General features: G+C 54.5%; 1 protein-coding gene across 2 annotated transcripts in view; it reads left to right on the forward strand.

The window, feature by feature from the left end:
* The first annotated feature begins 284 nt into the window (after positions 1-284).
* The window catches only part of ATP11A (ATPase phospholipid transporting 11A), a 117802-nt gene continuing 104178 nt past the window's right edge, over positions 285-13908 (forward strand). For both annotated transcript variants that reach the window (XM_047081826.1, XM_047081831.1), the window contains exon 1: positions 285-360. In XM_047081826.1, the coding sequence (XP_046937782.1) occupies positions 322-360 (39 nt within the window). In that variant the 5' untranslated portion in view covers positions 285-321. The remainder of the gene's footprint in view (positions 361-13908) is intronic.

Here is a 13908-nt window from a genome sequence, read left to right on the forward strand (position 1 = left end):
CGCCGAGCGGCGCCGAGCGGGGAGAGGAGGAGCCGAGCGGCGCCGAGCGGAGCAGAGGAGCGGCGGGCGCAGGAGCGGAGCACACGGTCCGCGCCTCCTCGCTCCCGGCCCGCAGCCCCCCGCCGGCACCCCGGGCCCCGAGCCGCCACCCCGGGCCGGGCCGGGCATGAGCGCGGAGGGGCCGCGGCCGCCTCCCGCTCCGCCCGGCGCGCCCAGGCCGTGACCGGGTCGGGGGCGCGCGGCCGCACTCGGGCCCGGGCCCATGGGCGCGCCGAGCCGGGCGCGGGGGCGCTGAGCGCGGCGGGCGCGGCCGGAGGAGCCATGGACTGCAGCCTGGTGCGGACGCTGGTGCACAGATACGTGAGTGCCGCCCGCCGCGGGGGTGTGGGGGGTGCGGGCTCTGGGGACCCCGCCGCGGCCGGAGGGTGGGACGGGCCCTGGAGACCCCGCGGGGTTCGGGGGGTGCGAGCCTCGGGGACCCCGCGGGGGTGGGTGGGACGGGCCCTGGGTACCCCGCTGCGGCCGGGCGCGGCTTGCCGAGGGTGCACCTCGGGCTTGCGACGGCCCGGCCCGGGCTTGCACCTGCTCCGCCCCGCCGCCGCGCGCTCCCTGGAGTCCGGAGGGGACGGGGCTGCCCCGGGGAGACCTTGGTAGGTTTGCGCGCGGCCCGGGGCTGGGAAGGGACTCCCGTTCGGCTTTGCCTGTCGCGCCCGCACGGGGACTCAGAGATGGGAGAGTCACACTCCAGAAAGGCAGGGACTTTGGTTCGTGTTTGTAACACCACCGGGGGAATCCAGAAGTGAAGTTTGGCATCTTATCCCCCTCCCCCCCGAAAGTAACCAATCAGATCGGCGCCCGGGTGTTGTGGGCTTCCTCTGGAGTCCACACTCGCTGGTGACCGGGTGTTGGGGTCAGGGGAGGCTCGGAGGGGAGAGCAGGTTCTGTTTTACATCAGAGCGAGGGGACACCGCGCGCGGCTGTAGTCCCTGGCACCGGTATGAAGGGGGTGTGTGTGCACAAGGGAAGGAAAACTGTCCGGAGGGTGGTGTTTCCTGCCACTGTCTCCACAAAAGGCTCCTTGTTCCCCAGTGGCTGACGTCCGCGCTGGGGCACAGGTCTGAGGAGTCGCTCTCCCTGAGGATTGAGGGCATCATTATGGGCACTTCGCTATAGGAATTACCTCGGGCAGACTTTTCATCTTTATGAGCTGCCTTTGAGTAGGACACTCTGGCAGAGATCAGTTGTCTCTTTTCATCTCCGGGATCGCCAGGTCACTAACTCCGAGTTGATCACTAACCGGGAGGCTCCAGAGTCCAGGGAACTCCCGGCCACCTTCCTCAGGCACTTGTTCCCTGGGGCAGGTCTCAGGGCCTTACGGTTGAGTGGTTGAGCGGGTTGAGTGAGAGTCACCCAGACTTTGGGAAGGGCAGGGCCAGACTTGGGATCTGGAGCTCATATGATTTCCCCCAAAGTCCCTGTTCTGATGTGAGTGGTAAATATCTGATGTGAGTGGTAAATTTGTTTCTCCACTGGGGTAAGTTCTGGAAACCTGAGTCACAGCAACTGCAGGTGACAAGGTGTGTCAGAGAAATGCATCGCCGGGCAAGGATGTTCTGTGTTACTCCTGTGTCCAGGAGGTGCGGTCCCATTCACAAGGCCTTTTCCGGCCTTTGTTTGCTCAAAGGGAAAAGGAGAAAAGGGTGGAACTAGTATTTGCCTGAAAAGTGCTTACAGCTTTTCAGTTAATTTTCATTCCCTTCCAACTCTTCACATTTTGTGATCAAAGTAACAAAAAGGAGGGTTTCGCTGTGTGGGGAACGGGCCGCCCGCAGGAGAGTTGCCAGAGGTGTGGGTGTCTCTCCTCTGACCCTGAGGCTGGAGGCCCCCAAGGATGGATCTGACCTCTCAGTTCCTGACCCTTCTCCCGGGAATGGGGTGGACACATGTCCAGCATTTGCTCTGTCCTTTCCTCCAGGCCCTCAGCTGTTTCAGCTTGTATCAACTTCTATACATTTTCATGTAGTTTGCATATTAAAATTCCCTTTTGCTGTGTTGTTAGGCTTATGAAATGACATCTTCCCTCAAACCTAAGTGGCATCTTCCTTAGTGAACTTTCCCAGCCTGTGCGTTATCTGGTGATGTCCCTGGAACGCAAGTTAGGGGCTACTGTTATTTGTGTTTCTCAATTCCACGTCTTTTTTTTTTTTTCTTCCAGTCTGATCGTTTGACTATTTCACCGTATTCGCGTATAAGACTATTCATTTCTATATTAAAGTCATTTTGATGCTATTAAACTAGTTTGAGTTTTTCCAGAAACACAATCTGTTTTCTTGGTTATCTTTAATATGTAGGACCAAATTATATTTTCTTTTGCTAGAGGAAGAGGAGCCTGGGATTGAACGCTTACGTCCCTGTGGTTTCCTTATGTGACTTATTTTATAAGAATGAACAAAAGCCTGTATATACCCTGTTCTCTTCCAGTGTCCACATGGTCAGAGTTTCTAGGACAGAGAAAACTTTTAAGCCCCTTCTGAGGTGTGAGGGTTGCCAAAAGGTAACCTCTTGGAAAACATTGCTACCGATACTTTATTCTGGCAAATTCCAGGGGGAGAGAGAGAACAGGCAAATGACTGGGAGAAGTCTGTCCTGGGTCAGGCCACGGACACTCCAGAGCACGAACGACCGGTTGTGTGGATGGATGTAAGTTGTGCACAGATTATTTGTGTTTACAAATAGCACGGTGTTTATGTACCGTGATGTGTGTGTCATGAGGTAGTTTGGCCTACTTAAAAAAAAATTTTTTTTTTTTTAATTTAAAAAGTGGATGGAAAGCTAGTGTCATTTCCTCTTTAGACACGCGAGCTGGGAAGCCCGGGTTCAGGCCAGGGTTTCAGTTCTGGGGGAACCAGCGTAGCCTGGCGGGTCACCTCAGCTTCCGTGGGCACCTGCTTGAATGTGAACCTGGCTGGCCTGCTGCGTGAGCGCTGTAACCTTGGGGAGAGGTTCTCTCATCTGAGAACAGTCCTGGCTCCCGTTCAGGGGGCTGTCGTCAGGACTGTGTGTGTGAGGTGATACAGGGCAGGAGCTGAGAGCGGTGCCTGGCTCTCAGGAAATGCTCAGGACATTTGTCACCAACGGCTGTTAACACAGTTGGGTCCCGGCAGGCCGGGTTGGCACGGAGGGAGGGAGAAGCCCTCTGTTGGTTGACGCCAGTCAGCGCCGTCAGTGGGGCACGGGCTGCACGGGAGGTCACTGGTGCCCCAGGATACCGCAGGCCATGTGCAGAGTCCACGGTCCACATCTGTCCATGAAGTTGGTTCATGGGGGAGCATCCCAGGCCAGGATGCGCTCATGGCCATGACACCACGTCCCTTGCCTTCCATGCTGCACATTTAGAAGACCCGACTTTAACGCTCTGGAGGTCAGGAGCCTAATTTTGTTATGTCTGTGTGATGTGTCTGCCACCCTCAGCCGGGGCATTCGCGAGTTCTTTTCTGCCACCTGCCACGGTCTCTACTTGTGTCTTACACTGTTTGCTCTCTAGGATATTTCGAACATTTTAAGAGACTAAACTTCTGAAAAAGGTGAAGGTTTTCCTTGCTGGCAGTAGATCATGTTTCTGGAACAATCTGTTACACCAGGACTTTATAAGGAAAAAGTAAATATTTTTGGTCCCTGGGAGAACTTTAAGCATGACTGTGTTCGAGTGCATTAAACCATCTGAAGGTCCAACTGTTTTATGTGCACGCATGTGTCTACTTTTGTTCCTTTTTATCAGCAAGCCATCTGTGACACACGGTCAGCGTTCACCTGAGAGGCGGCCTGTCCTAAAACGGCATTCTTTCGACTTGGTGATTCCAGTCTCTGTTAAACACTTAAAATGCCGGGGGATTTGGGAGTTGCCTCTCCTGATCCAGCGCTAGATGGCCCTGTGGGGTCTGCAGGTATTTGACAGAGGTGAACCCCCCCTCGGCCACGGCCACGGTCACTCCGCCTGTCCCCTGTGGACCAGGGCTGCCCGGCCTCGGCCTCACCTGCTGAGGTGTTCACACAAGCTTGCCCAGCCCTGATCCTGACCTCAGCAGTACTGCTTCTCAGCCGCACATTTTAAAGTAATCTGCCTGGTCTGTAACTTAACCTTTATGTTCTAGCTTTCAGTTAAAGTTTCTGCATTTTCTCTCAAACCCTGTTTAACTTCTGCGTGTTGAGAGCAAGTGATCCTGAGAGGCTTTTATTCCGTGCCACAGGGTCAGTTTCATAACACTGGGGAAGAGGAGCGTGTATGATGGGTTTTGCTACAGTCCGTTAAGTTTCTAGGGATGAGGACGCTGTCTCTGTTTACAGTTGGTTAGAACTGTATTGAAACCACTGATAAACAGACTTCACCGCTTAACTGCACAGGAAGTCCTGTGTTTACAAACCTAAACGCAAATTGTTCCCTGTGCTTGGACCAGATGTTCCAGCAGAAACGGTTGATGAGACATGGTTGGATCCCTAAGTCCCAGACTTATAAATGTTTTTCTAACCCAGTTAAATGGAGGCAGAAATGCTATTTATTTGCAGAGAAAATCAATGGAAGGCGATTTTTACAGGGCTAGCAGCTCAGGACTAAACAAGGACTGTTTTTGCTTTCACTGGGATGCTGGTACCTGAGAGAAACAGAATAGTAGATCACGGAGGCCACAGCTCGTACCCCGCCTCTGCCTTGTGAGCCGTGGGCATGCCGGCCAACTTCCCCGGTTTCTCTCTTGAGACGGAGGTGATGAAGGTGCCTCCCTGCACGGAGCTTTCATGGGCCCTGCTGGGAATAGATTCCCCCCCCCTCCACACCCCTGCCAGTGTTCGCAGACCTCCAGACCCTCCCCTTTATGTGGAGCATGGAGGCTTTGCCCTGGGCTTCGTGGAGGGAAGGCAGTCACCAGACAGGACACCCCCTCTCCCAGGCAGCCCACCAGCCCTGCCCTGTCTGCTCTCGCCTCCTTCTGGTGTGGGGTCCCACGTCTCTCTCTTTCTCCTGGATCATCTGTGTCCCTCGGTCGTCTCTGTGGCAGCGGCCAACCCTTCAGATTGCCCCTTCTTTGCGGACTTTCCCGACCCCACACGCCCCTCCCATTCTCAACCTCTTCCATTTCCTTCACAGCTGAACTTCTGCTATTGTGCTGCTGTCTCCTGCTGTCCCCCTGCAGTCCCCTCACACTCCAGAGGGCTCACCACCATCTCCCTGGTGGCCTCAGGTCCACCTGTGAGGCCCTTGGTGTCCTTCGGGTCCCCCCAGCTCACACTGAGAACATGCTGACTTCTCTCTGAGCCTTGCACATCCAAGCTCTGTCCCTGGGGCACTTACCTTCAGATAGGGGGAGGCAGACAGAGAGCAAAACACAGGCATAAATGTTGGGGTGGACCTGGGGGAGTGAGCCGTGTGCCAGGCAGACAGGCTGCACTGCAGCCCCGTAGCAGCCCCTCGGCTTTCCTGCCTGCCCCGGACCCTGTGCTGGCACCTTCCCCCCTCCATCCGTACCCCTGCCCAGCCCTTCTCGGGTCCCCCAGACTCCGTGCTGGTGCCCTCCCTCCTCCATCTGCACCCCTGCCCAGCCCTTCTTGGGTCCCCCGGGCCCTGTGCTGGCGCCCTCCCGCCTCCATCCGCACCCCTGCCTGGCCCTTCTCGGGCCCCCAGACCCTGTGCTGGCACCCTGCCCCCTCCATCCGTACCCCTGCCCGGCCCTTCTCGGGTTCCCAGGACCCCGTGCTGGCACCCTTACCCCTCCATCCTCACCCCTGCCTGGCCCTTTTTGGGTCCCCAGGACCCCGTGCTGGCGCCCTCCCCCCTCCATCCGCACCCCTGCCCAGTCCTTCTCGGGTTCCCAGGACCCTGTGCTGGCACCCTCCCCCCTCCATCCATACCCTTGCCCGGCCCTTCTCGGGTTCCCAGGACCCCGTGCTGGCGCCCTCCCCCCTCCATCCGCACCCCTGCCCGGCCCTTCTCAGGTCCCCCGGGCTCTGTGCTGGCGCCCTCCCTCCTTCATCCACACCCCTGCCCGGCCCTTCTTGGGCCCCCAGACTCCATGCTAGCGCCCTCCCCCCTCCACCTGCACTCTTGCCTGGCCCTTCTCGGGCCCCCAGACCCTGTGCTGGCACCCTCCCCCCTCCATCCACACCCCTGCCCGGCCCTTCTCGGGTCCCCAGGACCCCATGCTTGTGCCCTCCCTTCTTCATCCGCACCCCTGCCTGGGAGGAGCCCCCAAATACCTTCTCCATGTCCGTGGGTCCCACATCTCTTTCTTTCCGCATCCCAGCTGCCCTGCCATGCTCCTGAACAGTTCCTGGTGCAGGGTCATTCCTGCGGAAACACCTGCCGAACAAGTGATTTCCACCTCCCCCTTTCAGTATTGCTGGTACGTACATGGGCGGGCGCTTCTGAAGGAAACTCACGGGTGCTTCCAAGGATCAGGAGTGATTCATGATTCATGAGAGTCTCTTAAAACATGTTTAATGTGACTTCAAACTTTTGGATTTTCTCTTGGTACATTTCACAGTGGTCACTAAGCTGTGGGGGCGGCAGGCAGCTGGCCCACCCCCTTGCCCGGTGAGCACTACACTGGCGAGAGTTGGGTCCTCAGGGCCCAGCCCAGGGTCCCCGCACCCCACTGGGTGGCCTGCCTGGCTTGGTGGCTTCCATGGGACACATTTCCCCGGTCTCGGTTTAGCGCTTCCTGTGGATCGTGGCGAGTCCTCGGGTAACTGGGTCCCTGGGACCGGCGTTCTGGCTGGACCATGGGTCCTCTCCTGGAGGCATGTGGAGCCCAGGCTCTTACCTGCTCCCTGGCAGGACCCGACCCCTGACACAGGGCACAGAACTTCTGGCACAAATGCTTTTCATTTTCTGGGCAAGTAACTGGGTTTCCCAAAATTTGTTAGATTCTCAAAGGAGCACCTGCCTTGGTCAGGGTTGGAGCCCTTGTCCGAGGACACAGGTGGGAAGCTGGTGGCCCACCCGGGGCGGTGGGGGTGCCTATCTGCACCTGCAGGAGCCGCAGGGGCCCGAGAGCCAGGCTGAGTGTCCGCAGGGGATTTCTGTCCTTTCCCCAGCCTCTCCTTTGTCGGGCTGAGGCCAGACCCAAACAGGAGCTCTGTGGGCAGCCGCACCTGTACTTGCCTCTGCAAACAGCTCTTGAAACGTGTCGCCAGCCATTCTAGGTGGGGGAGATACTCATTTTGTGTGAATATGAACTGGGTTCTTGTCAGAAGCGGTGGGTAAATTTTTCCTGCTCAGACAGTTGGTGAAACAGTTGGTGAAAATAAGATCATTTCCTTGGTTTAGAAAATAAGATGGGAATTTCAAGAGAAGGTTTGTCACCTACGAGGAAGACTTTGGCCAAAGACCAGCAAATTATGCATTCCGCACAGGTGGTGTCTCTGCCCCCAGTCTGCTCATCCCCTCGCTCCCATGCCCCAGAATGGAATAAGGAGGGGGGCTGCTGAGAGAGAGGGAGGGAGAGAGACACAGAGACAGAGACAGAGAGAGAGCAACAGAGAACAAAGGGACGGCCCCCTCTCTGAAGGAGCCTGCGATGTCTTGCATGGGAAACAGGGAGCCCTCGCAGCGTCTCCGTGACGGGCACCCCGTCTGTTCCACACAAGAAGTGATCTTGGCCACTGCGGTCTGCGTCCCGTGAGGGGTGGTCCTGTGCCGTCAGTGCGCCCTGCCGCGTCCTGGAATGACCTTGAGAAGCAGGCCAGTCCACTCACAGCTCACTGCAGGGGTCACTTCATTGAAACCCTGGACCTCTTTTGCCTTATTGGTGAGTTTGCCCCCATGTGCCCCTGCGTGGACCCAGTTTCCCGCCTCCGAGATCAGACTCGGGAGGACGGCGGGCGCTTTGCAGGAGGACATGGGGTCAGAAGTTCATGAACCAGGGTGTACCCAACAATGAGAGTGGTCTTGGCACTCTGAGGTGTGCCGTCTGGAGAAGCTGGTTTGTAACTATGATCTGCTTGGACCCTTGGTCCTTCTTCTCATTGTTACCCTGGGGCCTGCACTTTCGTGTCCAGGAAACACACAGATATGACATTTTCTTGATGTGCGTGAGCATGTATCCATGCTCATGAGTTAGCGTATGCGTAGTTAGTCCCGAGATGGCAGGTGGTGGTTGGCATGTGACAGTCAGGCTCTGCTTAGTTTGGTTCAGAGGTGAGGAGCTCGGGGGCACAGGAAAACAGTCGTCTGCCCTCCTGGAGAAGACCCCCCATGTGTGCCTGATGCTGTCGTGCCGGGAGGATTCCAGACCCAGGGAACCAAGGGCCAGGGGTAGAATCTTGTGTAAAGCACGTGGCCAGCAATTCATTTTGCCCCGTGAGTAACTTTCCCACGTCGTTACGGCCCCGGAGAGACGGAGCAGCCCCGGCAGGTCTCATCGCTGACGTAGACTGTGCGGGGTACCATGTTGGGCTCAGGTTGAAGGTACCTCTTCCTTCCTCCAGTGGTACCTGCTTGTGGAACCCGTCGTGTCTCAGGACCTGAGCCGTCTCCGGAGGATGGAGATCCGTGAGAGGCTGTACATACGGCTCCGTGGTAAGGAGCCGTGCGTGCCCGAAAAGGTGCCGGAACATGCTTCCCCTTTGCCCCGAGAGTCCCGAATTCTTCATGTAGACGTGGCGTGTGGCCCAGACCCACGAGGGGAGCCCGCACCCTTCCAGGCTGCTCCTCGCTGGCACACTCACCTGGGGGCTCGCTCCCCCTCCCATGTCAGCTTGAGTGTGCAAGGAGAGAGTAGGCTGCAAAATCAAAGTAAGTGGCGCAAAATCGACACACGCACCAGGCTCTTCTTGGAAGCCCTGCGGCCTGCAGCCCTGCAGCCCTGGAGCCTGGTGCTGTGTGTCGATTTTGCGCCATTTACTTTGATTTTGCAGCTCACCTCTTCTGCCCCCCGTGTCTTTTCCCGTGTCTTACTGGGTGAGGTTAGCAGCCGGCCAGTTTCTGGAATGGTCGTCCTGCTGACATAGATTATCAGGGAAACAGATGCTAAGAATGTGATACAGGAGGAATTGTTTTCATCCAGAGATGACACTCTGTTCACTGTGTTTTCTTTTTTTTCTTTACTTCCTTTGAGAGAGGGAGAGAGCAAGTGCAAGCTGGGGCAGGGCAGAGAGAGGGAGACCGGATCCCAGGCAGGCTCCAGGTTATCACTGAAGACAGAGTGAGACAGGTACTTGTCTGTCTCAGCTCAGGCTGGGTAACAAAACGCCCCAGGCCGGGCAGCTTAGACCACAGACAGCCCAAGATCAAGGAGCTGGCATGTTCATTTCTGGTGAGAGCCCCTTCCTGGCCTGCAGAAGGCCGCCCTTGCACTGTGTCCTCACGCGGCCTTTGCGCGTGTGCTCAGAGAGAGAGAAAATGCTGGTGATCACCGTCTCCAGGTATGATCACACGGGGCTTCGGGCTTGAATATGTGAATTTGGGAGAGGCCCCGTCCAGTCTGTAATGGTGGTGTATTGAGAAAGCGGGCACTGTTTAGGTTGTGAGTGTTCAAATAAATGGGAAAAGCAGAGAGAGGGGTTTGAAAAAGCACATTAAGTTTGCTTAGTGTTCTATCAAAAATATAGAAATAAATGTTCCACAGAATCTTGGAAGAGAAAAATAAGATCAATATTTAGCGGGAATGGGTCCTTTAAAACTGTGGATGTCGGTGATTGGGCCGCCATTCGGCAGAACAGCCCCAGTTTCCATCGCCCCATAGATCTGAGGTTGTAGTCGTTTATGTTTTTCTCCCTGCTGCTCCTTTCCCCGGTGCAGGAGGCTGGCAGGAGAGTCGCCGCTGGTATAAAACAAGGCTGTGAGGTATTGTTTTGGTCTTTGTATTATAATCCAAATACACAGCATCTGGCTTGTTGACGGGACAGATGTCACCATATTCGGCACATAACTGGATTGGACGCGTCTGCTTGGGCTGCTGTGTCGTGGTCTGGTTGTTCTAGTAAATGCAATTGCATCTGGGGACTTCTTTTGGCCTCTGAACAGGATGACATTTCACCTTTGGCAGAATTGGAGAGTGAGCATTGGAAATTGAGCCCTACTCTCTGGTTAGGGTGATGGGAACGCGCTGTCCCCCTGCGGCTGCCCGGAGCCTGGACCACCTGTAGCCGTGTGGGCTGGCAGGTGGCCGAGTTCCCGACCCCACCGCTGCCCCTTTCTGTGCCGGGTTTTTTACAGTCACAGCCTCGTTGTCCTTCATTAAATATTTGCTTACGTGGCTGTAGCGTCGAGCAGAAATGACCCTAAAGCATGATTCATCTTTGGATCAGGAGTGAGGGTGGCCTCTGATGCGTGTCGGAGGAGCTCTGGATATTTTCACTCACTTTGCTGATGGTGTGGGCTGAGTGGTCCCGGCCTGCAGGAGGAACAGTAAAAACATTTGCGACGCTGCTTGAAGCCATGGCCCCAGAGGACATCCTCCAGCTCGCGGCACTGTCTTTCCCAAAACCCCGTGTGCACATGAGATCCAGAAGCTCTCCAGTCCGTGTTTTGGGAAATGAGTCTGAGATTGGCGTGGCAGCCAGTCCCCCCTCCCCGAGTACCTGCTCCAGCCCGGGGTGGTGTGACTGCTGTTCTCCTCCCTGGACAGACCTGCCGGCCTGCCCGGGGAGGAGGTGGCCACCCCACGCGGCATTACATAATCTCCCTCATTCAGAGAAAAGAGGATTTCCTCCAGCCTATTTTCAGCAAAGGATTAGGGGCAATGAAGTTCTACCATTAGGATGTCATCTAGATTTTCTTGTGATTTGTCAAGGAGCCCTCGGAAACTCCCCACCAAAACACAAGTTTGGAAATCGTGGAATCAATTGAAAATTGTTATGTGGAATAAAATTCTGGAATGGTCATTCGTATGGAAGACATGGGATTTGAGGGTAAATCAGACTAGGTTTACAAAATGCCCGAGAGTGACAGATAAACCATACGCATATGGAAGGATTTGAGGCACCTTTTCTCTCTAGTGTGTGTGGTGCTGTTCTGATTCAGGTAAATGCGGACGAGCCACCGAAGGGTTGGGTGGCCGTGCGGCACGTGCCTTTTCCGCAGTAACGTCCAGCTTGGATGAAAACCCAGGATCCCTGTGCGTGTGACGAGAGCCTCGTGGCCATCGTGTGGGCTGGCTCTTGGTCCTTGCGCTGATGTCCCCTCGCTCCTTTGTGTTTCTCTGATGTAAAGTGGCAGTAAAATATGTGAGCTCCTGGCATTGAGAACACGTATGGGGCAAACCCATGAAGACTCTTGAGAAGCGTGTGGCATACTCAGCACATCGGTCCATCGGGTACTTGGTGAGTGCCTGCTGTGTGCGCCGGGGCTTCCGTGGGGGCTCAGCAGGCAGACTCGCGGGCTCGCCTGGAACTGCGCGCAGGTGGCAGCTGATGGAGAGGAAGCGCGGAGCTGGCTTGGCGCCAGGAAGGGCCGCGGAGCCACGTCAGGGTCACGGGGCCGGGACGCTGGTGCAGAAGGTGGGGGGTGAGCGCAGCACAGCCCATCCCCCAGGGGCCCAACTTGCACGTGGCGATGCTCACATGCCGTTGCCTAAAACGGGTGTTGCTGGTGATGAAGAGTTGTTTGTTTTGAAACCATGTGGCCAAATGGGGAAAGTGTTACATAACACATAAAGTAGGGTGATCTTTAGGGGTACAAAGAAGTATCCATTTATTGGACAAACACACTGGTTTATGGCAGTTGTTTTCATTGTAGTGAAACTTACGTAACCTAAGATTTACCTTTTTCCCCACTTTTAGGAACATCTGCGTTTCCCTGTCGTGCGGCCACCGCCGTCTCCAGAACCATTTTGTCATCCCGAATGGGAACTGATTCACAGCAGTTTTAGGTAGTTCGTTGTGTTTGACATCGTATGTCGTGCTGGTTTGGAAACACACATTTTTAACCAATGAGAAAGACCTCAACAGGGTCATGAAGAGAGGTTACTGACATTTGAGCACTAATTACATTTTAATGCAAAATGTACCCAAGTAGGAGGGTTTTTTTCTTTTAAGTAATTTGTGACGGTAACTTTTACTGAAACTTAAACACTTGAAGGTGAAGATTCATCTGAGATTTGTTTTGCTTAACTGTGCTTGTCTGCAAGCATCACCGTGGGGATGGTTCTGGAGAATAGCACCTGGTATTCGTCCTACAAAAGTGATCTTCCACAAGGCAGAATTTCTTTTTCTTTCTTTTTTAATGTTTATTTATTTTTGAGAGAGAGCAGGGATGGGGCAGAGAGAAATGGGGAGAGAGAGAATCCCAAGCAGGCTCCAAGCTGTCAGCACCAAGCCCTCTGTGAGACTCAAACCCACAAACCGTGAGATCATGACCTGACCTGAAATCAAGAATCAGATGCTTAACAGACTGAGCCACCCAGGCTCCCTTCATGAGGCAGAATTATGTAAAAGTTATGTCTACACGGCAGTACATTCAGAGCAAACAGCTCATCATAATAAGTTTGTTTAATGATGTTTATGGAGTCACGTGGCTTTATCCTAAGTGCATTTGTAAGAAGTAGGAATTAAAGCATTTTATGGACATTATCTTCCAGAAGCTCCCTTCTGCTAATTGACTGTTTGGTTTGACTGCGTTATCCATTTTCAGTGGATCTGTAACATGTTCTTTTACTATCTTACAGATGATTAAGAAATAGATTAGTTAAATTCAAAATTACATGTGAGAGTGTCTTCTCTAAAATGGTCCATTCTGTGAGAAGTGATTGATTTCTACCAAAGGTGATGCGAGGTTTTTTTATCCTTAAATTGGAGTAATTCTTTGATTTCATAAATTGCTCCACTGCTTTTTAGACAACAGCCTGGCTCCAAGAGCTACAGGTCCCCGGGCACTAAGGTGCTTGATTTAGGAACAAGAAATTTAGCTGTAAAACTAAGCGATTATATTATAAATACTCTGTCTCATTAAAAACCATGGCTGTGCAGTGAGCTGGCCAGACGCCCTGTCTGGCAGGTAACCCTTGGAGTTGACAGAAAACAAAAAGTAAAAATAGAGAATTAATGGCTTTTTCTTTGGATCCTCACATTTTAGTTCATTAAAAAATGGGTTGAGGGGTGCCTGGGTGGCTCAGTCAGTTGAGCGTCTGACTCTTGATTTCGGCTTTGGTCATGATCTCACGGTTTGTGAGTTCAATCCCCGCATTGGACTCTGTGCTGACAGTGTGGAGCCTGCTTGGGATTCTGTCTGTCTGTCTCTGTCTCTCTCTGCCCCCTCCCCCCACACGCTCGCTCTCTCTCTCTCTCTCTAAATAAACAAACTTAAAAAATTGGGTTGATATTGGCCTTTATGAATTTATTACCCTTGCAGATTCAGAGATGTGCTTCATCTGACGGATGGCGTCTCGAGCTCCTCACTCAGGGTGTGGTCTGTGCTCCAAGAGGCTGGCACGTGGCATGGAGTTGTCCTCTTTTGTCCCCACCCTGCTACAGACAGTTCACGCAGCCGTGGTCACGTCTCTCCTGACTGTGCTGTGAGCTCAAGGCTGGGGTTTCTGTCAGAATTCAGGATCCTGAGTATCTTATTCCATTTTGGTTTGTTCCTCCAGCCGGCTGGCGAGGGCCGGGCTCCAGAGCAAACCCTAGGAGGCCATCCAGGGTGCCGGTTCTGTGTTGCGGGACGGATGTTGGGGGGCGGGGGGGCTCTGTGCAGGTACACTGTCACTGTGGCCCCCAGAAAGCAGCCTGGCCCTCTGCCCTCCATCCTTGGGAATCCTGGTCCAGGTTAGGACCGGGACACACGTGTGGCCTAGCCTGTGTGTTGTTCCTCAGCTCCCACATGTCCTCGTGGTCGATCGTCGTGTGGCGGGCCAGGGGCTGGAATCTGCCATCAGTGACAGTTTCGCCAGATTCTCAGGACCATCTCTGCAGGCATGCAGG

The sequence above is a fragment of the Lynx rufus genome, unplaced genomic scaffold (assembly GCF_022079265.1).
Source record: "Lynx rufus isolate CCGP_SWC_20201006 ecotype Redwood Valley unplaced genomic scaffold, mLynRuf1.p SCAF_1, whole genome shotgun sequence".
Lineage (NCBI taxonomy): Eukaryota > Metazoa > Chordata > Mammalia > Carnivora > Felidae > Lynx > Lynx rufus.